The following is a 26,830-nucleotide window of genomic DNA, read 5'->3' as shown; positions in this document are numbered from 1 at the left end:
TTTACGTAAATGAGCATTCAGATCCTCACATGGTCTCCATGAGGGAGGCCTTTGTTATAAGGATCTCTCAGTAGTGCAGCCTCAGACATTGGGCCTAGCATGTTAAGTGATGACAATACCACATACAATCAAGGCTGGACATATACCTTTGCTGCCTTCACACAGAGTAACGCCGGCTGCCATTCACAGCCGTACACGCGAGCGCTGTGGAAGGCTCCCGAACACTTCCCATTCACTTCAATGGGAACGCTCGTAAAGCCGGCATTACGAGCGCTCCCATTGAAGTGAATGGGAAGTGTTCGGGAGCCTTCCGCAACGCTCGCGTGTACGGCTGTGAATGGCAGCCGGCGTTACTCCGTGTGAAGGCAGCCTTAGATAACATTAGAGTCAACAGACATCTCACCCAACTTCCCCATGTACATGTACACTGAGCTCAGCCTAAAGTCAAGATGGCCCCCTGAAGGTAAGCAATGGTTCTTCCAATCACTGACAACAAGCAGAGGTCTCAGCACCCACCGTGCAGGTAATGTCCACCTTATACCTACTCATGGGGCCAATATCGGGACATCCTGGTGGATACTAGAACCTAATAGCCAATCCTTACAAAGGTGTTAAATCCACATACATAGAAGGCAACATGGAGGGGCTCAGTGAACTCAGGGGTGAATGTGTACAGATGTCTAATGGGGGAGCACAGTTCATAAAAAGACACCCGACCGCCATAATAATCCAGATAGATCCGGAATTTATGATGGGAAACGTTCTGACTTAACTTGATCTCTCTGTTGTCGTACACCACCGAATATTGGTTATTATTGGATCGGCACAAACACCAGGACTTGTCGTTACATCCCAAGTAGGAGCAATCGCCACCTCTATCGATAGTGGAGTAAGAGACTCCCAGCCGCCATTCGCCATGTTTGCTGGTCTCAATGTCCCAGTAGTGTCGCCCGGAGCAAAAGCTCTCCAAGCTTAAAACTTGTGAACAGTTTTGAAACCTGACGGGCGATTTGACATGTCCCAAGTCCGGTAATTTTGGGGTCCAAAACACAGCTTTCTTGTCAATGGACAATAGAAGGTTATTGGCCACTGTGTCCTCATCCAGGTTTGTACACTTGTTCTCCTTCACGTAGATCTGTCCCTTTACAAAAGCCATGATATCGGACAATCCCGTGTGCAAAGCCTCGGAGATCAGACCTTCATCTATATCACCCACATAGCTGTCCTTGTCCTCATCGTCTCGAACCTCATCACCTGTTTCTTCTGAGGGACGAAACTGAACAGATACACTTTCCTGTAAGAGGGTTAGTGGATCCATCAGATTACACAACTCCTCGATGTGACATATGACCAAGGAAAGCTCATTCTTCTGTATCTCCAGGTGGCGGATTAGATCTGAGACCAGGTTTTCCTGCCGGGAGATCTCAGCCTGGACCTTGTTCTCCAGGATCTCCATCTGTCTCTTGATGTCGGTAAATAAATTAGTGACTTTCTCCTTTATATCGGTGGCTTTCTCTTGAACTTCGTTCCTACGTTTCCTCATGTTCTGCAGTCTTTCTTCAGCCTCGGTGGATAATGAGGACAGGTTCTTCAGTATGTTCTTCAGCATGGCCTTCTTCTTTTGACAGGCTTTATTAAGAGGTTCCACCTTGTGTCTGCTGTGATCACCTGCCAAGCAGCACGTGACACAGATACACGTGCGGTCATTGGAGCAAAAATACTTGAGGACCTCGTTGTGCAAGGAACATTTTCTTTTGCTGAAGTTAGTGGTGGGATCACATAAGACGTGTTCGGGAGACTTGCTGTGGACTCTCAGGTGGTTGCTGCACAAAGAAGATTCACAGTGTAAGCAGGATTTCACCGCAGGTACAGGTGAGTTGATACAGTTCGTGCAAAAAATAGCCCCTTCCACCTCTTCGGCCCGAAAATACACGAAGTGCTCTGCAATGTTACGAAGGGTTCTGTTGCTCTGAAGGATAGGACGGTCGGTAAACCTCGCTCTGCATTCAGGACAGCTGTAAATTCCCAACCCTTCCTGGGTCTCCAACACTTGATCAATACAGGCCAGGCAGAAGTTGTGTCCACATCTCAGGGTGACGGGTTCTGTGAATATGTTGAGGCAGATGGAGCAGGTCAGCTCGTCTCTTAGGTCCACAGAAGCCATGACGGAGACGAGAAACAAATGAAAGTGAAAGTGTATATCTTCAACTACGAGACCTTCTGCGAAATCTCCTTCCACCATGTAACTCTCAGGCTGTGACCTCACACTAGTCCCCACCCCCCTCACAACATGACCCTGCCTTGTCATCAACATAACCACATGAATGGGCTGCACCCTGGCCAAGAAGGAAGGACCGCCCAGGTTAGGAGGATCTTCCATGCAGCAACACATCGCAGAGCACTATGGTCTTGTGTGACGCCCTATAGAATGGATCTATTTGTATGTAGATGTATGGTATTACAATAGGCAGTCAAGGAGCACAGGAGCTGAAAGAGTTAACAGGAGGACGAGCGGAAACGTCTTTCAGGAAGAGGAAGTAATGTATTCCATGTGCCTGACCTAAATATTCACGAAGATAAGGACAAGGCAGGCTCAGAGCTATCCCACAGAGGAGACGCCATATTGTCAGCCTGATCAGGATTATTACATGTATATAGGACACTTATTGAGGGCACATACATAAACCAGTATACACTGCTCATAATACATACCGTACATGTACACTGGGAAAGGGAAAGTACAGAAACTATGTATTTAACAAAACCAAATACCTATCATCTCTGTAAAATGAAATGTAATAGTAGTTATATTCTTGTACATAGGGGCAGTATTATAGTAGTTATATTCTTGTACATAGGAGCAGTATTATAGTAGTTATATTCTTGTACATAGGAGGTAGTATTATAGTAGTTATATTCTTGTACATATGAGCAGTATTATAGTAGTTATATTCTTGTACATAGGGGTAGTATTATAGTAGTTATATTCTTGTACATAGGGGGTAGTATTATAGTAGTTATATTCTTGTACATAGGAGTAATATTATAGTAGTTATATTCTTGTACATAGGAGCAGTATTATAGTAGTTATATTCTTGTACATAGGAGTAGTATTATAGTAGTTATATTCTTGTACATAGGAGCAGTATTATAGTAGTTATATTCTTGTACATAGGGCACAGTATTATAGTAGTTATATTCTTGTACAAAGGAGCAGTATTATAGTAGTTATATTCTTGTACATAGGAGCAGTATTATAGTAGGTATATTCTTGTACATAGGAGTAGTATTATAGTAGTTATATTCTTGTACATAGGAGCAGTATTATAGTAGGTATATTCTTGTACATAGGAGTAGTATTATAGTAGTTATATTCTTGTACATAGGAGTAGTATTATAGTAGGTATATTCTTGTACATAGGAGTAGTATTATAGTAGTTATATTCTTGTACATAGGAGCAGTATTATAGTAGTTATATTCTTGTACATAGGAGTAGTATTATGGTAGTTATATTCTTGTACATAGGAGTAGTATTATAGTAGTTATATTCTTGTACATAGGAGGTAGTATTATAGTAGTTATATTCTTGTACATAGGAGCAGTATTATAGTAGTTATATTCTTGTACATAGGAGCAGTATTATAGTAGTTATATTCTTGTACATAGGAGCAGTATTATAGTAGTTATATTCTTGTACATAGGGGTAGTATTATAGTAGTTATATTCTTGTACATAGGGGGTTCCATGAATGCTAAGTCAGACCTGGCTTTTATTTTTTGACTAACAAACTTTTCATCTCTAACCTTATTAAATTAACGTGTTTTATTTTATATCATTTATAAAAAACGTATAAAAATTTTTTAGATATGTTAAGGGATGTGTTGAAAAGTTTTGAGAATTAAGGTATCTGTATCAGCGAATCTGATGTCTATCTTAGATGCTTGGTTAAAGTTAGTGAAAACAGTGTTACATGTCAGTTTACCTGTTAGACTAGATTTCAGCCCTCAACTCTGCAAGTTAATTACCTTGGGAGTGGTCAGGCTTGTTGTACCTTTGTAGGACCAAATTCACATGGAGGGAGGTACTGCGGTAATCTGTTTCAGTTTAGTATTGAAAGTAGCTAACTTTTTGATATCAACTTTAGTTAGAGTTGAGATATTTATTCTTTTATGCTCGTGCAACAGAATAATCTCGAATAAACAAGTGTTTTTTGTTTTTTTTTTTTTACTTCTATCCTTGTCTCTATTTAAAACAAAACTAAGTGAGATCCACAAACTTGCCAGGAAGGGTTAAATGATCAGCTGATGATGTAGAAAGGTTTTGGATCCTCCCAGTTTTAGTCATCTCAGAGTGTATATTAAGTTCACACTGCTTACAATGTTCAGGCTAGTTTCACTATGAGTAAGGGACGCCTCAATAGTCCCGAAACGCGTCAGTTTTCTAGCAGTTTTTAACTCACCATGTCCAGTGTCTACCTTGTCTACACTATGTTTTTTTGTGTTTAAATGTATACTTCAGCCTATGGTGGCAAACAGAAATTTTAAAAGGATGAAATAAAAAGAAAAGTTTTTACAAGCTGTGAGTCGCGGACCCTTATATCGAACCTTCGGTTTGACAAGATTATACTTCCATTTATTTACTCCAATGAGTCAAGGAGAATAGGGTCGTGCACCAACAATCATCATTTGAACGACTACAAGGGTGAGCTACTTTATATCTTTTTCTATTTTTGTATTTTTTGTATTTTTTTGACTCTATAAAGTTTAAGCCCCCAAAGAAGTGAATTTTTATAGTAATTTTTGTATCAAATTATATTACTATTTAAAATGGACAGTACTATAGCCACCAAACGTGAGAAAATTGTAGCAGTGTTTGGCAATACAGCCGGGATAATGAATGATGAATTAAAAGACGTTAAAGATCTGATAAGAAGTAAAGAAAAATTACTTATACAAGAGCTCAAACTTTTCTGGGATAAAATTACCTTAACCCAATATATAGAAAGGGAGATGATCCCAAGGGGACTAAGATTACATAAACTGCCCACTTTCATGTACGATGAAGTATTCTTAAAATCGTGGAACAATATTTTAAGTGATTGTTCGTTAAAATTGATGAAGCTCATCGTACAACATGAAGAGTCTAAATTCATCAAAGTGAAGGAGGAAATAAGCCTATTGCAAGAAAAATTGGATAAGATCAAAATGACAGATAAATTGAAGGAATGGGAAGATAATTTAAACAAAAAACTTGATACCATTGAAAACAAGATCATGGAGATCAAGAAAAAGAAGTTTGAACGTGATGTTCAAGATTATACCTCGGGGTATATTTATAAAAAAGCCCCTAAAACATCTTCACCATTCCCAAGACCTATTTTGAAACAAAACAACCAAAAGGGTGCACGACCTAGAAACAAGAGAAATGTTTCATTCAGCTCAGTGGAACAAACAGATATTTCCTTTTCAACAATGGAAAGGGATTCAGGGGATACCTTTGAAAGTTTTAACAACAGTATGGAGTCCTACAAAAGCAGACGAAGACAACACGGCCAGTCAGTTGGGTCAAAAAACGGGGACGAATCGTCACCAGACGAGGGAAAAGAAAAAACAAACAAAAGACCCCGCTACACCATGAGGGCACGGAATTAGTTAAATCAGAAGAGCTGGAATCCAGCACTACGTGCAGTGTGTTGAACCTCTCCTCAATCAATCTTTCACAGGCTGAATTGACACTGTTGGATCGTGGTCTGAACTTTGTTCCCACTAGGCAATTCAATATGTTTCAGACAGTAATGGACATCAATAAGTTTATCAGAACTTTGACAATAAAAAAACATTTTTTTGAAGACACGGATAGACAGACATCGATTTCTAGCACTTTTGATAACATTATCTGTCATAGAAACTCCTTACCATTAAATGCAACTTTGAAAGATCATGTAGCAGCACAGTGTTTGGTGGATTTAGACTATGAAAATGATATGACAATCAAAACCATTGACAATGTGGGTGTTGATAGAAAAAACCCAGATTTTTACCCTACAAAAACCAGAAATCCTTGCTTCCACCTCTTTCAACAGAAGGTGGAGGAGGAATTGGTTGAGCTGGAAAATAAACTCAAAAAAAGCAGAGCTAAAAGGAATAATAACTTAACTAGAAAAGAAAGAGAGGCCATTAAAAAACTAAAAGAATCCCATAACCTTATTATAAAGAGGGCTGACAAGGGGGGGATGACAATAGTTATGGATTATAAAGATTATGTGGAGGGCTGTCATACTATCCTTGATGATGATAACACCTATTTAAAACTTAAGGAAGATCCAACAACAGCATATAAAAAAACTTTAGAAACCCTTATCAAAGAAGGTGAGGCATTAGGGATCTTTGATAAAATGGATAGTGAATACCTTATTAACCCTACTCCTACCATACCAACTATATACGGTCTCCCAAAAGTCCACAAAAACATCAAACCTGTCCCGTTACGTCCTATAATATCCGGACGTAATTCCCTTAATGAGAGGCCCGGGGCATGGTTGGACAAAATACTTCAGCCTCTTGTTTACCGCACCATGGGTCATATTAAAGACAGCCGAGAAATATTAAAAATATTTGACAACTTTATTTGGGAAGAAAATATGTCCTGGCTTTCTTGTGATGTCAGCTCCCTTTATCCTAGTATCCCCCACGGGGATGCCCTCGATGCTTTAGCCTACCAGCTTTATAAATATAGCCTATACACCCCAGCAATGTGTGAGTATATTCTATCCATCACTTCATTTTTATTAACACACAATTATTTTGTTTTTTTGGACACTTTTTATTTGCAGATTAAGGGGGCTCCTATGGGAGCCCCCTTCTCACCTTCACTTGCAAATTTATTTTTATCGTTTTGGGAAGAGAAATTCATTTTCTCTCCTGCCAATCCGTTTGTTGATTCTGTTTTCTGGTATGGGCGCTACATCGATGACCTACTCATAGTGTGGGTCGGAGATGTGGCGCCCATACCGGATTTTATTTCTTTTTTGAACAAAAATGAATATGGTTTAGGTTTTACATTTCAACATAGTTTTTCTACAATAAATTTTTTGGATATTACATTGCGGGGGGGTGTGGACTCAAATAGGGTTATCACTAAATTATATCGCAAACCTACGGCTGGTAACGCTATTTTGAAGGCAGATAGCTGCCATCCGGCGGCTACTATCAGAGGGATCCCCGTGGGGGAATTAATCCGAGCAAAACGTGCTTGCAATCATGAGGAGGATTTTGTACAAGAAAGTCAGGAGGTAATCAACAGACTCCAAAGCAGAGGTTACTCTAAGAAAATATTGAATCAGGCATTTGAGAAAGTACAATCGAGGGATAGAGAAAAATTATTGGGAGGAAAAAACTGAAATTAATACCAATCTAGAACACGCCACAGTGTTCTCAACAAATTACAGTCCACAGTTCAATTTAATAAAGAAAATAATCAAAAACAATTTACCTATCCTGGAGCTTGATGATACAGTTAAAAAAATCCTTAAAAATGGGTTTCACTTTGTCCCTAGGAGAGGTGTATCTTTGGGGAATGATTTGTCCCCTAGTTTCTTAAAATCCCCCAACATTAGTTTAATACCAGATAGAAAGGGATCGTTTAGGTGTGGCAGACCTAAATGTAAGAGCTGTCCCTTTACTGACAATACGGAAGAATTAAGCAGTTTTAAAACAAATTTCAAAGTAAAGTTTAATTCCAGCATTAACTGCACCACCAGATATACTGTATACTGCATCAAATGTTCAGCTTGTAGAATGGACTATGTAGGCAGTACCACCAGGCCATTGAAGGTAAGAATAGCCGAACATATCAGAGACAGTAAGAAGCAGGGTACGGATGGTATTTCTGGTGCATCAAAACATTTCTCGAGTAAACATGGTGGAGAGATAGATAATTTCTCTTTCTGGGGAATTGAAACAGTCAATGATAACATCAGAGGAGGCAATAAAAAAAAGATCTTACTTAAAAAAGAAGCATTATGGATCCTCCGGTTTGGCTGTCGGCAACCGGAGGGTATGAATGCTAAGTCAGACCTGGCTTTTATTTTTTGACTAACAAACTTTTCATCTCTAACCTTATTAAATTAACGTGTTTTATTTTATATCATTTATAAAAAACGTATAAAAATTTTTTAGATATGTTAAGGGATGTGTTGAAAAGTTTTGAGAATTAAGGTATCTGTATCAGCGAATCTGATGTCTATCTTAGATGCTTGGTTAAAGTTAGTGAAAACAGTGTTACATGTCAGTTTACCTGTTAGACTAGATTTCAGCCCTCAACTCTGCAAGTTAATTACCTTGGGAGTGGTCAGGCTTGTTGTACCTTTGTAGGACTAAATTCACATGGAGGGAGGTACTGCGGTAATCTGTTTCAGTTTAGTATTGAAAGTAGCTAACTTTTTGATATCAACTTTAGTTAGAGTTGAGATATTTATTCTTTTATGCTCGTGCAACAGAATAATCTCGAATAAACAAGTGTTTTGTTTTTTTTTGTTTTTTTTTACTTCTATCCTTGTCTCTATTTAAAACAAAACTAAGTGAGATCCACAAACTTGCCAGGAAGGGTTAAATGATCAGCTGATGATGTAGAAAGGTTTTGGATCCTCCCAGTTTTAGTCATCTCAGAGTGTATATTAAGTTCACACTGCTTACAATGTTCAGGCTAGTTTCACTATGAGTAAGGGACGCCTCAATAGTCCCGAAACGCGTCAGTTTTCTAGCGGTTTTTAACTCACCATGTCCAGTGTCTACCTTGTCTACACTATGTTTTTTTGTGTTTAAATGTATACTTCAGCCTATGGTGGCAAACAGAAATTTTAAAAGGATGAAATAAAAAGAAAAGTTTTTACAAGCTGTGAGTCGCGGACCCTTATATCGAACCTTCGGTTTGACAAGATTATACTTCCATTTATTTACTCCAATGAGTCAAGGAGAATAGGGTCGTGCACCAACAATCATCATTTGAACGACTACAAGGGTGAGCTACTTTATATCTTTTTCTATAGTTATATTCTTGTACATAGGGCACAGTATTATAGTAGTTATATTCTTGTACAAAGGAGCAGTATTATAGTAGTTATATTCTTGTACATAGGAGCAGTATTATAGTAGGTATATTCTTGTACATAGGAGTAGTATTATAGTAGTTATATTCTTGTACATAGGAGCAGTATTATAGTAGGTATATTCTTGTACATAGGAGTAGTATTATAGTAGTTATATTCTTGTACATAGGAGTAGTATTATAGTAGGTATATTCTTGTACATAGGAGTAGTATTATAGTAGTTATATTCTTGTACGTAGAAGTAGTATTATAGTAGTTATATTCTTGTACGTAGAAGTAGTATTATAGTAGTTATATTCTTGTACGTAGAAGTGGTATTATAGTAGATATATTCTTGTACGTAGAAGTAGTATTATAGTAGTTATATTCTTGTACATATGAGCAGAATTATAGTAGTTATATTCTTGTACATAGGAGTAGTATTATAGTAGTTATATTCTTGTACATAGGAGGTAGTATTATAGTAGTTATATTATTGTACATAGGAGGTAGTATTATAGTAGTTATTTTCTTGTACATAGGGGGTAGTATTATAGTAGTTATTTTCTTGTACATAGGGGGCAGTATTATAGTAGTTATATTCTTGTACGTAGGAGCAGTATTATAGTAGTTATATGCTTGTACATAGGGGCAGTATTATAGTAGTTATATTTTTATACATACGAGGTAGTATTATAGTAGTTATATTCTTGTACATAGGAGCAGTATTATAATAGTTATATTCTTGTACATAGGAGTAGTATTATAGTAGTTATATTCTTGTACATAGGAGCAGTATTATAGTAGTTATATTCTTGTACGTAGGAGCAGTATTATAGTAGTTATATTCTTGTACGTAGAAGTAGTATTATAGTAGTTATATTCTTGTACGTAGGAGCAGTATTATAGTAGTTATATTCTTGTACGTAGAAGTAGTATTATAGTAGTTATATTCTTGTACGTAGGAGCAGTATTATAGTAGTTATATTCTTGTACATAGGAGCAGTATTATAGTAGTTATATTCTTGTACATAGGAGTAGTATTATAGTAGTTATATTCTTGTACATAGGAGCAGTATTATAGTAGTTATATTCTTGTACATAGGAGCAGTATTATAGTAGTTATATTCTTGTACATAGGGCACAGTATTATAGTAGTTATATTCTTGTACAAAGGAGCAGTATTATAGTAGTTATATTCTTGTACATAGGAGCAGTATTATAGTAGGTATATTCTTGTACATAGGAGTAGTATTATAGTAGTTATATTCTTGTACATAGTAGCAGTATTATAGTAGGTATATTCTTGTACATAGGAGTAGTATTATAGTAGTTATATTCTTGTACATAGGAGTAGTATTATAGTAGGTATATTCTTGTACATAGGAGCAGTATTATAGTAGTTATATTCTTGTACATAGGGGTAGTATTATAGTAGTTATATTCTTGTACATAGGGGGTAGTATTATAGTAGTTATATTCTTGTACATAGGAGCAGTATTATAGTAGTTATATTCTTGTACATAGGGGTAGTATTATAGTAGTTATATTCTTGTACATAGGGCACAGTATTATAGTAGTTATATTCTTGTACAAAGGAGCAGTATTATAGTAGTTATATTCTTGTACATAGGAGCAGTATTATAGTAGGTATATTCTTGTACATAGGAGTAGTATTATAGTAGTTATATTCTTGTACATAGGAGCAGTATTATAGTAGGTATATTCTTGTACATAGGAGTAGTATTATAGTAGTTATATTCTTGTACATAGGAGTAGTATTATAGTAGGTATATTCTTGTACATAGGAGTAGTATTATAGTAGTTATATTCTTGTACGTAGAAGTAGTATTATAGTAGTTATATTCTTGTACGTAGAAGTAGTATTATAGTAGTTATATTCTTGTACATAGGAGCAGTATTATAGTAGTTATATTCTTGTACATAGGAGCAGTATTATAGTAGTTATATTCTTGTACGTAGAAGTAGTATTATAGTAGTTATATTCTTGTACATAGGAGCAGTATTATAGTAGTTATATTCTTGTACGTAGAAGTGGTATTATAGTAGATATATTCTTGTACGTAGAAGTAGTATTATAGTAGTTATATTCTTGTACATATGAGCAGAATTATAGTAGTTATATTCTTGTACATAGGAGTAGTATTATAGTAGTTATATTCTTGTACATAGGAGGTAGTATTATAGTAGTTATATTATTGTACATAGGAGGTAGTATTATAGTAGTTATTTTCTTGTACATAGGGGGCAGTATTATAGTAGTTATAGTCTTGTACATAGGAGTAGTAGTATAGTAGTTATATTCTTGTACATAGGAGCAGTATTATAATAGTTATATTCTTGTACATAGGGGCATTATTATAGTAGTTATATTCTTGTACATAGGAGGTAGTATTATAGTAGTTATTTTCTTGTACATAGGGGGTAGTATTATAGTAGTTATTTTCTTGTACATAGGGGGCAGTATTATAGTAGTTATATTCTTGTACGTAGGAGCAGTATTATAGTAGTTATATTTTTATACATACGAGGTATTATAGTAGTTATATTCTTGTACATAGGAGTAGTATTATAGTAGTTATATTCTTGTACATAGGAGCAGTATTATAGTAGTTATATTCTTGTACGTAGGAGCAGTATTATAGTAGTTATATTCTTGTACGTAGAAGTAGTATTATAGTAGTTATATTCTTGTACGTAGGAGCAGTATTATAGTAGTTATATTCTTGTACGTAGAAGTAGTATTATAGTAGTTATATTCTTGTACGTAGGAGCAGTATTATAGTAGTTATATTCTTGTACGTAGAAGTAGTATTATAGTAGTTATATTCTTGTACATAGGAGCAGTATTATAGTAGTTATATTCTTGAGAAAAAATTCCAAAAAGGATTCAAACAAAGTTTGAAGGATCTGCAGCTCAGAGGAGGTTAAAACTCAAAAAAAACTTTATTTCATACTTTTAAAAGGACTCACCCCAAGTGGGTGAATACATTCAGAGGTTTAACAACAGAACATAGTGAGAAAAAGATAGAAAAATGTGAAAATAAAACCAAAACCGCTGACGCGTTTCGGGACAGATTTTTAATGTCCCTTAATCATAGCGGAATACATAGGAGCAGTATTATAGTAGTTATATTCTTGTACATAGGAGCTGTATTATAGTAGTTATATTCTTGTACATAGGAGCAGTATTATAGTAGTTATATTCTTGTACATAGGGGTAGTATTATAGTAGTTATATTCTTGTACATAGGAGCAGTATTATAGTAGTTATATTCTTGTACATAGGAGCTGTATTATAGTAGTTATATTCTTGTACGTAGAAGTGGTATTATAGTAGATATATTCTTGTACGTAGAAGTAGTATTATAGTAGTTATATTCTTGTACATAGGAGCAGTATTATAGTAGTTATAGTCTTGTACGTAGGAGCAGTATTATAGTAGTTATATGCTTGTACATAGGGGCAGTATTATAGTAGTTATATTTTTATACATACGAGGTAGTATTATAGTAGTTATATTCTTGTACATGGGGCAGTATTATAGTAGTTATATTCTTGTATGTAGGAGAAGTATTATAGTTGTTGTGTTACTGTACATAAGAGGCAGTATTATAGTAGTTACACTTTGGTACATAGGTTACATGTCTGACCACTAGCATATTGTCTTGCAGTGACACTACCCCTACATCCCTGCTCAGTTTTTACTGTTGTACTTCAGACCAAATCAAATCAAAGAAGCTTTACTGGCACGTCCAAATCGATAATTGGCATTGCCAAAGCAAGTAAAGGAGGGGGGGAGTTGGGGTTGGGGGGAGGATGGTGGGTATGGGTGGGTGAGGTATTTGATTTGGGGTATAATAGTCTTTGGGGTCTCATCTTCCCCTTAGTTGGTGGCAGGTGGACACATATTGGGCAGCGCTCTCCACAGTGAACTCCTCTTCTCCCAGTAGGATGTAGAATTTCCTCTTCTCACCATCCAATCAGATTAAAACAACTCAGAAGAGCTTTATTGGTGCCAGAGGGAATGGTTGGTATGGTGGGGTGGAGGGGTGTTGGGACATGTGGGGTTGGGTAATTGAGGGGGCATATTGAAAGGGCATATCCTTCAAGTCACACGTTCAAACCCTCAACACTTCCTGCCGCCTTCAACTCAAGAACATCCATCGAATCCCCTCCTTCCTCACCCACTAAGACGCTCTTCCAGGCCCTTATAATCTCTTGCCTAGATTACTGCAACACCCTTCTCCATGGACTCCCAGCAAACACCCTCGCCCCCCTCCAGTCCACCTTAAACTGTGCTGCTCGTTTAATCCACCTCACCCCCCGATCTTCATCGGCTGCTCCCCTCTGCCAGTTCCTCCACTGGCTAACCATAGCCCAGCGAATTGAGTTCAAGCTACTAACGTTAATATTCAATGCGATCCACAACCTGTCCCCTCCATATATCTCTGACCTAATCTCCCGCTACCTGCCCACACGCAACCTCACATCCCCCAATGACCTCCTGCTCCGCTCTGCTCTCATCCGCTCCTCACACAACCGTCTCCAAGATTTCTCCCGTGCATCTCCCATACTCTGGAACTCCTTACCAAGACTCATAAGACTGACCCCCACAATCACAGGCTTCAAGAAGGCCCTGAAGACTCATCTATTCAGGAAGGCCTACAACCTCCAATAAAGGGAATCTATCATTGGCTATAGTGATTTTCATAAGCATATATTTTCATAGCCTTGAGAAAGACATACCTTTTATTTGTTAATCCTCACAGATGTTTTTGAATTAGCCCACTTTTATTGATATGATAATTAACCAGCATGGAGCACCGAAAGTCTCTGTGATGTTCCCTGAGCACTGCTTGTGTCATATGTGTAAAGAGGTGAGGGAGAGCAGGGAAAATTGATGAGCCATCAGCAGCAGCAGCCTTCCCTGCTCACACCTTCCCCTTCTTATCATATCACACAAGCAGTGCTCCATCGTGGCTAATTAGCCTATCAATAAAAGCAGGCTAATTAATGAAGATTAATGAATAAAAGGTATGTCTTTCTAAAGGCTATGCAAATATACACACGTTGACAAAATTGTTGGTCCCGCGGCAAGAAAGGGCGTTTTCTTCCCGCTCATGGAAAAAGGAACCCATTGAAGTCAATGGGAGGCGTTTTTTGAGCCGCATTTTGATGCGGATTCCGCATCAATTTTGTGGCATCATTTGTTAATTAAAAAATATTTTTTTTCCATATTTAAGTAAGAAGGAAATAAACGTTTTAAGAAGCATCAGATAAGAGGAAGAGAATTACAGCGTACAGGCAATAGATATCTAAAGACCTCCAACAGGAACACAACTCTCCATCCCAGAACCCACACCTGTTATGCATAGTGTTTTCACTTCCTGCAGTACAGACCCCATCTTCATTATCAGATTTTGCCCTGCTTTTTCTGGGCTTTGCTATATACTCCTGATACTTCAGAACCACATCACATGAGAAGCTTGAGTCAGTGCCACCTGTACCTGCTGGGATTCTGCTAAATAAGCTAAGAGACCATAAGTATCTTCTTCATTATAAGTGTGTGACAATAGCCTGTGTAGTCATAAGCAGATATCACAGCAAACGCCTTATAGTAACCGTGTGCTCCATTACTGCCAGTTAGTAAGTGTATTCTCCTTCTCCTCTCCTCTATGGCCGACTATTGTTGGGTTCCAGTGGCCTCAAGGTCCTTCATACCTGATTTAAGTAGGATCTACTTATCCATATCGGCCACAAAGTCTATGACTCCATTCTGCCCTATATGATATATGACATATATAGTATGTTATAAGCAGTGGCATAACTAGGAATGGCGGGGCCCTGTGGCAAACTGTGGCCGAAGACCCTGACCGACCTATCCCCCCTCCCCCCCACATTCCTGCACGCACTATTATGGTCCATAGTGGCCCCTATACACAGTATTATCCCCCATAGTGGCCCCTGCACACAGTATTATGCCCCATAGTGGCCCCTGCACACAGTATTATGTCCCTCAGTGGCCCCTGCACACAGTATTATGTCCCATAGTGGCCCCTGCACACAGTATTATGTCCCTCAGTGGTCCCTGCACACAGTATTATGTCCCTCAGTGGTCCCTGCACACAGTATTATGCCCTACAGTGGCCCCTGCACACAGTATTATGCCCTACAGTGGCCCCTGCACACAGTATTATGCCCCATCGTGGACACCCATGAACAATTATTATGCTCTGGGGTCTTTTCAGACCTAGAGTATAATAATCGGAGACCTAGGGGAGGATACAAACATAAAAAACACTGTTACTTACCTCTCCCTGGCTCCGGTGAGGTCCCTGCTGATGTCAGCCATCTTCAATGACGTATAGGACATCACTTGAGCCGGGGCTTGCGTCGCAACGCATAAGGACGCAAGCCCCGGCCCATGTGATGTCAGGGACATCACACAAGTAGGCTTGGAGCCAGGAGAGGTAAGTAACAGTGTTTTTTATGTTTGTATCCTCCCCTGGGCCTCTGATCATTATACTCGGGGGTCTGAAAAGTATAGTGATAGCAGTGTTTGTGAGGCCCTCTTGTGGGTGACTTCTAGATTTTGCTCCTTTGGATGTAACTTTATTAACCTGAGACAAAGATAGTGTATAGAGTAAGACGCCATCAAATACCGGCCCTCTGCGTCAGAATATAAAGATACTAATGTATCCCTAAACTCCATTAACTCCCCTTTCTTTTTGCTAAATTATATACGAAGAAATTTTCCATTTCTAATTTTATGGCAATACATTTCCTTCAGTTTTGTCTGAAAGAGCCTTTAACATGAAAATATCCCATAAAAGGCCTATAGAGTGCAAGTTTCTGGGGCTCAGCTTGTAAATTGTCACCCAACCAGCCCCGTAATCCAGACAGATCGGAATTTATAACAGTAAATATCATGAGGTATTCGTTCCTAAAGGGAAAGTTTGGCCAATAAATAACCTAGTGTTTAAATCACATTTTTATATTAAATACGATGTTTAAGAATTTTTGGTGATGCTGTTTTTAATTTTCCATTTTATTATATATATATATTTAAAAAAAATTTAAAAAAATGTCAAAATCTTGCAATTCCAATTCTTGCCAATAAGTCTAAAATAGTTTGTGACTCCCTGAAGAAAGGATCATGGGCCATAGATGCAATGATCTGGAGCAGACCCTATTGATTTCTATGGGAGAGTTTTATAGGCATGTAAGTGAGGTGGCTGCTGCAAACAAATCTTCTACAGAAAACAAGAGGTCTCAGCATATTATTTGTCTTACTGTACCTGAGGGTTTCTGCAGCTCCTCCACAGTGACCATGGGTCTCTTTGCTGCTTTTCTGACCAGTGCTTTCCTTGCTTAGTGATCTATTAGTCTTGGTAGGTTTGCCTATGATGGATTGAGCAGTGTTCCTTGGGATGCTCAAAGCTTGGGATATGTATTTATAACCTAACTCTGCTTTACATTTCTCCACAACTTTATCTTTCTGATGAGTTCCTTGGTCTTTATGATGCTGTTTGTTCACTAGTGTTCTCTAACTAACCACTGAGGCCTTCACAGAACAGGTGGATTTATACTGAGACTACATCACCCACAGCCGGACTCTATTAACTCATTAAGTGACTCCCCCCTCTGCTTACAGTACACGTCCATAGACGTCTAACGCCCTTCTTACTGTAAAGAGCTACGGTACCAGCACCGATAGCTCTTCACCCGGGGCACAGATCGGGAATTCAGCGCACTGTGGGCTTTCCAGCAGTATATAGAACTGGAACTGTATGTTATATGCATTAACATATGTGCTCTTAGTTACTCAATTATTTAATTATATATTGAAAAAAAAATCCCACGGGATTTTTGTGAAGAAAGCACGTTACATCCCTGGTGAATGTTCTCCAGAAGAAGATGCATTACATCCCTGGTGAATGTTCTCCAGAAGAAGGCACGTTACATCCCTGGTGAATGTCCTCCAGAAGAAGGCACATTACATCCCTGGTAAAAGTTCCCCAGAAGAAGATGCATTACATCTTTGATGAATGTTCTCCAGAAGAAAATGCATTACATCCCTGGTGAATGTTCTCCAGAAGAAGGCGCTTACATCCTTGGTGAATGTCCTCTAGAAGAAAGCACGTTACATCCCTGGTGAATGTTCTCCAGAAGAAGATGCATTACATCCTTGGTGAATGTTCTCCAGAAGAAGGCGCTTACATCCTTGGTGAATGTCCTCTAGAAGAAGGCTCGTTACATCCCTGGTAAAAGTTCTCCAGAAGAAGATGCATTACATCCTTGGTGAATGTTCTCCAGAAGAAGGCGCTTACATCCTTGGTGAATGTCCTCTAGAAGAAAGCACGTTACATCCCTGGTGAATGTTCTCCAGAAGAAGGCACTTACATCCTTGGTGAATGTTCTCCAGAAGAAGGCGCTTACATCCTTGGTGAATGTCCTCCAGAAGACACATTCTTAGACATACTGACGATCGAGGATCTTCACAACCAGATTAGTTCTAAACGGGTGAATTATAATCTTGTGATAAGAGAATGTCTCCCTGGAAGTCTCCGCCTATTATACACGCTTGTAGTTTGATCAGACCTTATCACACGAACAACCTAGAAGGTAGCAGAGTAAGAAAAATGCAGACGTCAATCACTTGCATAGAATCGGTACTACGAAAGGAATGTCTCAGAAAGTCAGGGAAAAATCCAGATAGACAACGTCCACCAGACCTCCTCTCCTTATGTCTATTAAATTACTGAGTGAGTTATGGGTAAAAAATATGCAAATCTATTCACCAGGATGTAATTAGGAGAACAGTGCACTCTGTACGCCGCCCTCTAGAGGGCAGCATCCTTAACATCATGCATGACTCAGTTAAAAAGTCTAATATCATGATGCGGATTTAATTGCCAAATTAGTATTTCTATTCCAAAAGGAACAGATTATGGAATCTCTTGTTTTGCCCATAGGTGGTCTATAGGAGACCTCATAGCAGCTCAGGGAGAACGAAGAATTACAGGCAGAGTGGGCACTTCCAAAAAATGCAGCATACAAGTCATATCATGGACAGATATAGCGTTACTCCTCTTGTGGACAGACATAGCAGCTTATTCTTAAAAGTCACCAAAAATAACAGAATTGCTTTAAAACTGATCACATTGATCGTCCTCCAATGTGATTACTGATGGTCAGGTCTGGTTTTAAGGTTCACTAAGAGACTGCAGTCATTGAGGATTGAGGAATGTATAGAGAGGAGAGAAGGATTGGTCAGATGGATTTCATATACCCCATCCTTTTGTTCTAAGATAGATAAGACATTGTCAGAGACGTCTGGAGAAAATAGTAGAGTCCAAAGGCTATAGTGATGGCAAAATTGTACAGAGGGGTCTGAGTAGGACAGAAGACTCCAAGGGGTCTGGAGGAGGGAAGTGGAGTCTGGAGGGGGAACAGAGGGGTCTGGAGGGGGAACAGAGGGGTCTGGAGGGGGAACAGAGGGGTCTGGAGGAGGGCAGTGAAGTCTGGAGGAGGGCAGAGGAGTCTGGAGGAAGAACAGAGGGGTCTGGAGGAGGGCAGTGGAGTCTGGAGGGGGAACAGAGGGGTCTGGAGGAGGGCAGAGGGGTCTGGAGGAGGGCAGAGGGGTCTGGAGGAGGGCAGAGGGGTCTGGAGGAGGGCAGAGGGGTCTGGAGGAGGGCAGAGGGGTCTGGAGGAGGGCAGAGGGGTCTGGAGGAGGGCAGAGGGGTCTGGAGGAGGGCAGAGGGGTCTGGAGGAGGGCAGAGGGGTCTGGAGGAGGGCAGAGGGGTCTGGAGGAGGGCAGAGGGGTCTGGAGGAGGGCAGAGGGGTCTGGAGGAGGACAGAGGAGTCTGGAGGAGGACAGAGGAGTCTGGAGGAGGGCAGTGAAGTCTGGAGGAGGGCAGTGGAGTCTGAAGGAGAGCAGTGAAGTCTGAAGGAGGGCAGTGGAGTCTGAAGGAGGGCAGTGGAGTCTGAAGGAGGGCAGTGGAGTCTGAAGGAGGGCAGTGGAGTCAGAAGGAGGGCAGTGGAGTCTGAAGGAGGGCAGTGGAGTCTGAAGGAGGGCAGTGGAGTCTGAAGGAGGGCAGTGGAGTCTGAAGGAGGGCAGTGGAGTCTGAAGGAGGGCAGTGGAGTCTGAAGGAGGGCAGTGGAGTCTGAAGGAGGGCAGTGGAGTCTGAAGGAGGGCAGTGGAGTCTGAAGGAGGGCAGTGGAGTCTGAAGGAGGGGAACAGAGGGGTGTGGAAGAGGGCAGAGGGGTCTGGAGGAGGAATTAGGAGTCTGACAGGGCAGAGGAGTCTACAGGGGGATTTAGGAGTCTGCAGGAGAGCAGAGGAGTCTGGAGGGGGACTGAGGATTTTGAAAGGGGAACAGAGGTGTTGGGAGGGGAGAGAGGAGATCTGATAGCAGGTTTCTTCCCAATTCACAACATAATGTATGTAGGCTCAGCTTGTATATTGGGTTGTCAGGCAAGATGATAGTTAGAAGAACAGGCATTTGCTACTAGTTATCTAATATCTCTGACCCTGATAAGGAATGTACTAATAATGGAGAAGATACTGAGGATACAATAAAATGCAATACTTGATACTTTTGTGTCAAAAAAGGCAGAAGTGTTGTGAAACCTTTATTCGGTAACCTGAAGAATTTCATTTGCAGCATTTACAGTGTTACCATAAATGACGGAGAACATGAAGGGGGTAACGTGTGCCCATATAATAGCAATGAGGACAAGACCAAAACTGGTGCTGAAGGACGGAAGGAGGTGATCAAACAGTAGACGTGGAGGAGAATCTCCGGGAGCATCACAAGTAAAGGAATGATTCTTTATAGCAGCATTACCTTCTGGCTGGTGCACACAATGTCAGCACTACCCCGAGGCAGAGTACAGAGCTTTACATCCTGAAAAGTACAAAGACAAAAACATCAACTACAGAAAAAGGAAATAATCAGAGATAATAATCAATCCACAATCCCACAGCATAATATTATAATACATAGGGGGCAGTATTGTAGTAGTTATACTCTTGTATATAGGGGCAGTATTATAGTAGTTATATTCTTGTATATAGGGGCAGTATTATAGTAGTTATATTCTTGTACATAGGAGGTAGTATTATAGTGGTTATATTCTTGTACATAGGAGTAGTATTATAGTAGTTATATACTTGTACATAGGAGCAGCATTATAGTAGTTATATTCTTGTACATAGGAGCAGTATTATAGTAGTTATATTCTTGTACATAGGAGCAGTATTATAGTAGTTATATTCTTGTACATAGGAGGTAGTATTATAGTAGTTATATTCTTGTACATAGGAGCAGTATTATAGTAGTTATATTCTTGTACATAGGAGCAGTATTATAGTAGTTATATTCTTGTACATAGGAGCAATATTATAGTAGTTATATCCTATTAATATTATAAATGTGAAAGTTTGTGAGTTTGGATGTTTGTGGCTTTGTGTGTTCGGATGTTTGTTAGTCAATCACGCAAAACCCGCTTGACCGATTTGGCTGAAATTTTCCACAAACATAGTTAATACACCCCATTGCGCAATAGGCTACTTTACGTCACAATAGCGCACATACGTTTTTCCCAGGACCCCCACAAACCCCAAACTCACACCACTATCTCTGCAATCTCACACACTTTGGACCCCGATTTGGCTGAAATTTTCCACAAACATAGTCCCTACACTCGATTGCGCAATAGGCTACTTTTCGTCACAATAGCGCACATACGTTTTTCCCAGGACCCTTTGGATGTTCGGATGTTTGGCGGTCAATCACGCAAAAACCGCTCCACCAATTTGGCTGAAATTTTCCACAAACATAGTCCCTACACTCGATTGCGCAATAGGCTACTTTTCGTCACAATAGCGCACATACGTTTTTCCCAGGACCCTTTGGATGTTCGGATCTTTGGCGGCCAATCACGCAAAAACCGCTCCACCGATTTGGCTGAAATTTTCCACAAACATAGTCCCTACACTCGATTGCGCAATAGGCTACTTTTCGTCACAATAGCGCACATACGTTTTTCCCAGGACCCCCACAAAACCCAAACTCACATCACTATCTCTATCTCTGCAATCTCACACACTTTGGACCATAGCAAGCCACAAAATTCATATTACCCCCTACAGCAGAGGTCAGCAACCCCTGGCACACATGCCAAGAGTGGCACTCCTGCCATATTTCACTGGCATGCCAGCAGCACAGGACCTGCAAGAGTTAAATAAAGTCTCTGCTAGAGCTGAGGCATAAGGACACTCCCCTTTGCGAGATGTGCAGGAAACCCAGGGGGTGGAGCTTAATCGCCCAAGTCTCTGCCTGCCTGCTATAGTGATAGCTCCTGCCGAAGCTGCTAGCAAACTGAAAGTAAGAAACACACAGCTCCCTTCCTTTATTTCCTATTCTCATTAATGTCAGGCATGGGGTTATTAGTTTAGTGTTAGTAACTCCATGTACCTCACATTAATAGGAATAAACCCCATCATGTCCCTCATATTAACCCCTGTGTGCCTCATATAAAGGTTACTAATATGTGAGACATATGGAGGTACTAATAAAAGACCTCAGTAATGAAGATACTTAATTATTACCTCCAAGTCTCTCACATATCAGTAACTAGAGATGAGCGAGTACTGTTGGGATCAGCCGATCTGAACAGCACGCTCCATAGAAATGAATGGATGCACCTGGTACTTCCGCTTGGACGTAGCCGGCGCGCTTAACCCCCCGCGTGCCGGCTACGTCCATTCATTTCTATGCGAGCGTGCTGTTCGGATCGGCTGATCCCAACAGTACTCGCTCATCTCTATCAGTAACTCTTACACTGGGGTTAATGTGAGGGACATGATGGGGTTAATTGCTATTAATAAGAGGCGCATGGAGTTACTAAACTGTCATGCACAGGGCCAGACTTTATGTTGCTTACTCAAGAGTATCCTATGCCCAAAACTTACATGTACTGGTGGAAAATAACAAATCATACAATGTCGTATATCGAAGTATATTAACCTGAAATACCTCTGTCCCAAAGACACTATGTACAGTTTATACCAACACCGTATAGCGGCTGAAATACAAATTACATTCAACACAAAAGTCTCATGTGCTCTCAGAATTACAGCAACAACAAGATACACAGTTACATTTCATATCCCATACCTTATACACAGTACGAAAACCTTATCCGCGCCTGTATATACCCACTTCTACAATCACCGCAGACAAAGTCGCGGGTACCAGCTAGTTCTTGTATATAGGAGCAGTATTATAGTAGTTATATTATTGTACATAGGAGCAGTATTATAGTAGTTATATTCCTGTACATAGGAGCAGTATTATAGTAGTTATATTCTTGTACATAGGAGCAGTATTATAGTAGTTATATTATTGTACATAGGAGCAGTATTATAGTAGTTATATTCCTGTACATAGGAGCAGTATTATAGTAGTTATATTCTTGTACATAGGAGCAGTATTATAGTAGTTATATTCTTGTACATAGGAGCAGTATTATAGTAGTTATATTCTTGTACATAGGAGCAGTATTATAGTAGTTATATTCTTGTACATGGGAGTAGTATTATAGTAGTTATATTCTTGTACATAGGAGTAGTATTATAGTAGTTATATTCTTGTACATAGGAGGTAGTATTATAGTAGTTATATTCTTGTATATAGGAGGCAGTATTATAGTAGTTATATTCTTGTACATAGGAGCAGTATTATAGTAGTTATATTCTTGTACATAGGAGTAGTATTATAGTAGTTATATTCTTGTACATAGGAGCAGTATTATAGTAGTTATATTCTTGTACATAGGAGTAGTATTATAGTAGTTATATTCTTGTACATAGGAAGTAGTATTATAGTAGTTATATTCCTGTACATAGGAGCAGTATTATAGTAGTTATATTCTTGTACATAGGAGCAGTATTATAGTAGTTATATTCTTGTACATAGGAGCAGTATTATAGTAGTTATATTCTTGTACATAGGAAGTAGTATTATAGTAGTTATATTCTTGTACATAGGAGCAGTATTATAGTAGTTATATTCTTGTACATAGGAGTAGTATTATAGTAGTTATATTCTTGTACATAGGAGCAGTATTATAGTAGTTATATTCCTGTACATAGGAGCAGTATTATAGTAGTTATATTCTTGTACATAGGAAGTAGTATTATAGTAGTTATATTCTTGTACATAGGAGCAGTATTATAGTAGTTATATTCTTGTACATAGGAGCAGTATTATAGTAGTTATATTCTTGTACATAGGAGCAGTATTATAGTAGTTATATTCTTGTGAGTATCGTGTTATATACATGCAATAGCTGATAATAAGTAGGGCATCATTACAGGAGGACATATGGATATGTTCGTACACATGGTCTATACAGTTATTCTCTATACTCCCCCAGTATATTGTTACTTACTCCATCTGACTTGAAATCACATTGGGATACATCTGGGTTGTCAGATTTCCGGCACTCCGTCTCTTTAATGATGAAGTCTTTCTTGTCCGGCTTTTCGTCCTCCTGCCATAGATTATCACATACAGGATATTATGCGGCTGCTCTTGACATAACTTTACTTACATTGATATTCTTTCTACAGGATACTTCATTATTCCTTCTGATTTATCATCAGCGTCTACAACACCCAGCCTTATGTGATTATAAAAGAAATAAGAAATGTCTCCTTTATTTCTCGTTCTTGTATTCTATTCCAATCACATTCAAAGCTGCACTGACTATCTTTTGGTTTCCTTGCTCCAGTGTGCAGAGCATTGTGAGATCTCAGATGGCGGTTACACATCTCGAGCTTCCTCAGGATTCCCCAGAGTGGAGCTTTGAGTATGAATGGAGCATAAATGGATTGTTATATACAGTACAGTCATGTAATTTGCATTACAGCATTCTGGGCAAGTCTCGTGCTGTGTACTTTACCTCCAGGGCTTTGTATAAGTATGTGACCCCTTCTCTCTGGTTGTAGCGGGCCATGATGTCTCTTCTAGATCTTCCATCTGGGACCTCAGAGTGTGCAGAGAGACAGCCATGTAATGTGACAGCCGAGAGGAGCAGTAGTGACAGCTTCCAGGGCATCATCTTGGCCGGTCTTAGAGGAAATGTCCACTTTCCTCTCTGTTCCTCTCTTTTATTATGTGGTTGCGTCTTCATAGTCATGGGAAATTTTGAAACTCTTAGCGTCACCCGACAGGGAAGGACATTAGTCATTAGTCACATTAGTCACACGTCCACTGCCGAAAGCGTCTGATGTGACGATGGCTGTAGGACAGGTGAATACAATCTATTCTTCTCTGTCAATTATGGATGAAAAGATCCTGTATACATTGTTCACAATAAGCTGAAGATTCCTGTTTCTGTACAACACTTGCTAGCTTTACTGTATAGAGTAGGACACTATAAGCAGAGTCATATCATTAGTATTAGAAGGAAAGATCAGAATACTTGTCTAGTTATTAAATAGGTAAGTTAATAACTGCTGTATTGTGCTACAAGAAGGCAGCTTTGCCTCACTTGTTAACTTTGCTGCATAGACTAAGACAGTATGAGCAGAGCCATGTCATTACGCTTAGAGAGAACAGTCATTTCATATGGGTTCATGACAGCTGTATTGTACTACTAGAGACCTGGAATAGATAGCGTACTAACACTGTATACTGATCAGCCGTAATTTACTTAGGGTCCCCCTTACATTAATAAAAAAGTTCTATCCCATGGTGATCAAGACTCCACAAGACGTCTATAGGTGTCCTGGAGACCTCAGTGGTAGATCCTCGGTCCTATAACTTGCTTTCTGTTGCTTCCATGTATCAGACTTGCTTCTTTGGCGTATGACGTGAATGATCGATTGGTTTGAATCTCCACCTTCACTGCATGGCCATTTTGGTGGTGAGTCAGGGACATTATACTGATGATAAGGTCCACTGCTATGATGGTGGGAACTTGGTCTATACAATGTTTAGGTAGGTGGTATGGGTAACATTTACATGATTCCAGGGCACAGAACAGTGCCCAGAGCCTCGTACTGCTGCCAATGGTGCCTTCTTCCCCTAGTGTGCCCTTATACCATCTCACCCGATCTCTCTGGCCTTCCATATGATGTAACATGTGGCTGAACCAGGTCCAGACCTTTTCTATTGCTCCATGGTCCACTTTTTTTGCTAATGAAGGGCGAACAGGTGTCATCATGGATGTCCCGACCAGTCTGCAGCTACTCAGCCCCATACACCATACATCAGTTTTGGAGCGGGGCGGCCCCATACATGGTGACTACTCTACTGTCTTTAAGGGTTAAGTACTCCGGCTCGGTTTGGCTGGTGCTTTCGTTGGATTTTTTCAGCTTTGCAGTCTCCATTGGTTTCCATGTAAAGATTTGTTGCGGTTTCCTCTTAAATGACTGGTTTCCTATGGAAGGAGACTGTGCTAATGGTGGTCAGTGATGTTACTTCCCAAGAAATTCTTATTTTTGCCTTATGTTCACCAGAATAACAAAGTAATCTGCAATAAATAGAAAATCCTGAAAACCGCATGTTCTACTTCTATAGAAATGATGTAAATGTGTGGTATCCCAAGGACCTGATGGGGGCAGTAGTCCCTCTGATAGATGAGCTGGTGTAATGGTCACAGTAGCTGTAGTGGGGGTCCGGACTGGGGGGCCCCTCTCATAGGAAACACAGCAAGTTCAAAAGAAGGATAGCAAAAGACACAGTCCTGTGTTAACCAAAAGTTTCTTTACTGAGGACTCTGATAAAGTGCTGCCATATGTCACAGTGATACAGTCTCATGTACAATACAGCGGATGCATGTGAGGAGGATTACCATATAGTGCTGCCATATGTCACAGTGATACAGTCTCATGTACAATACAGCGGGTGCACGTGAGGAGGATTACCATATAGTGCTGCCATATGTCACAGTGATACAGTCTCATGTACAATACAGCGGGTGCATGTGAAGAGGACTACCATATAGTGCCGCCATACCTCACAGTGATACAGTCTCATGTACAATACAGCAGGTGCGTGTACACAGGACTACCATATAGTGCCGCCATACCTCCCAGTGATACAGTCTCATGTACAATACAGCGGATGCATGTGAGGAGGATTACCATATAGTGCCGCCATACCTCACGGTGATACAGTCTCATGTACAATACAGCCCAAGCATGTGAAGAGGATTACCATATAGTGCCGCCATACCTCACAGTGATACAGTCTCATGTACAATACAGCCCAAGCATGTGAAGAGGACTACCATATAGTGCCGCCATACCTCACAGTGATACAGTCTCATGTACAATACAGCAGGTGCATGTGAGGAAGACTACCATATAGTGCCGCCATACCTCACAGTGATACAGTCTCATGTACAATACAGCGGGTGCATGTGAGGAGGATTCCCATATAGTGCCGCCATACCTCACAGTGATACAGTCTCATGTACAATACAGCGGGTGCATGTGAGGAGGATTACCATATAGTGCTGCCATATGTCACAGTGATACAGTCTCATGTACAATACAGCGGGTGCACGTGAGGAGGATTACCATATAGTGCTGCCATATGTCACAGTGATACAGTCTCATGTACAATACAGCGGGTGCATGTGAAGAGGACTACCATATAGTGCCGCCATACCTCACAGTGATACAGTCTCATGTACAATAC

At 39.8% G+C, this 26,830-nt stretch overlaps 2 protein-coding genes across 2 annotated transcripts; both read right to left on the bottom strand.

Annotated features, from left to right (window-relative positions):
• Positions 1-457: 457 nt before the first annotated feature.
• LOC142209418 (E3 ubiquitin/ISG15 ligase TRIM25-like) lies at positions 458-2,247 on the bottom strand. Its single transcript, XM_075278404.1, has one exon. It carries the CDS (start codon positions 2,240-2,242, stop codon positions 587-589), a length of 1,656 nt encoding a protein of 551 aa, XP_075134505.1. The 5' UTR covers positions 2,243-2,247; the 3' UTR covers positions 458-586.
• Positions 2,248-17,761: 15,514 nt separating this feature from the next.
• LOC142209942 (cathelicidin antimicrobial peptide-like) lies at positions 17,762-24,242 on the bottom strand. The gene is made up of 4 exons (XM_075278975.1): positions 24,084-24,242; positions 23,571-23,672; positions 19,961-20,020; positions 17,762-17,785 (listed from the first exon to the last, which is right to left on the bottom strand). Exons 1-4 carry the CDS (start codon positions 24,240-24,242, stop codon positions 17,762-17,764), a joined length of 345 nt encoding a protein of 114 aa, XP_075135076.1.
• Between the last annotated feature and the right edge of the window lie 2,588 nt (positions 24,243-26,830).

This window comes from Leptodactylus fuscus, chromosome 6 (assembly GCF_031893055.1).
Source record: "Leptodactylus fuscus isolate aLepFus1 chromosome 6, aLepFus1.hap2, whole genome shotgun sequence".
Lineage (NCBI taxonomy): Eukaryota > Metazoa > Chordata > Amphibia > Anura > Leptodactylidae > Leptodactylus > Leptodactylus fuscus.
This window is presented reverse-complemented; position numbering and strand designations above follow the sequence as displayed.

Coding starts and splice junctions, on each gene's coding strand:
- LOC142209418 (XM_075278404.1), bottom strand. CDS start 2,242: ATGGTGGAAGGAGATTTCGCAGAAGGTCTCGTAGTTGAAGATATACAC.
- LOC142209942 (XM_075278975.1), bottom strand. CDS start 24,242: ATGATGCCCTGGAAGCTGTCACTACTGCTCCTCTCGGCTGTCACATTA. Junction 20,021..23,570: donor GTGATTTCAAGTCAGATGGA/GTAAGTAACAAT, acceptor TGTACTTTTCAG/GATGTAAAGCTCTGTACTCT. Junction 17,786..19,960: donor TTGTGTGCACCAGCCAGAAG/GTAATGCTGCTA, acceptor TTCCTTTCGTAG/TACCGATTCTATGCAAGTGA.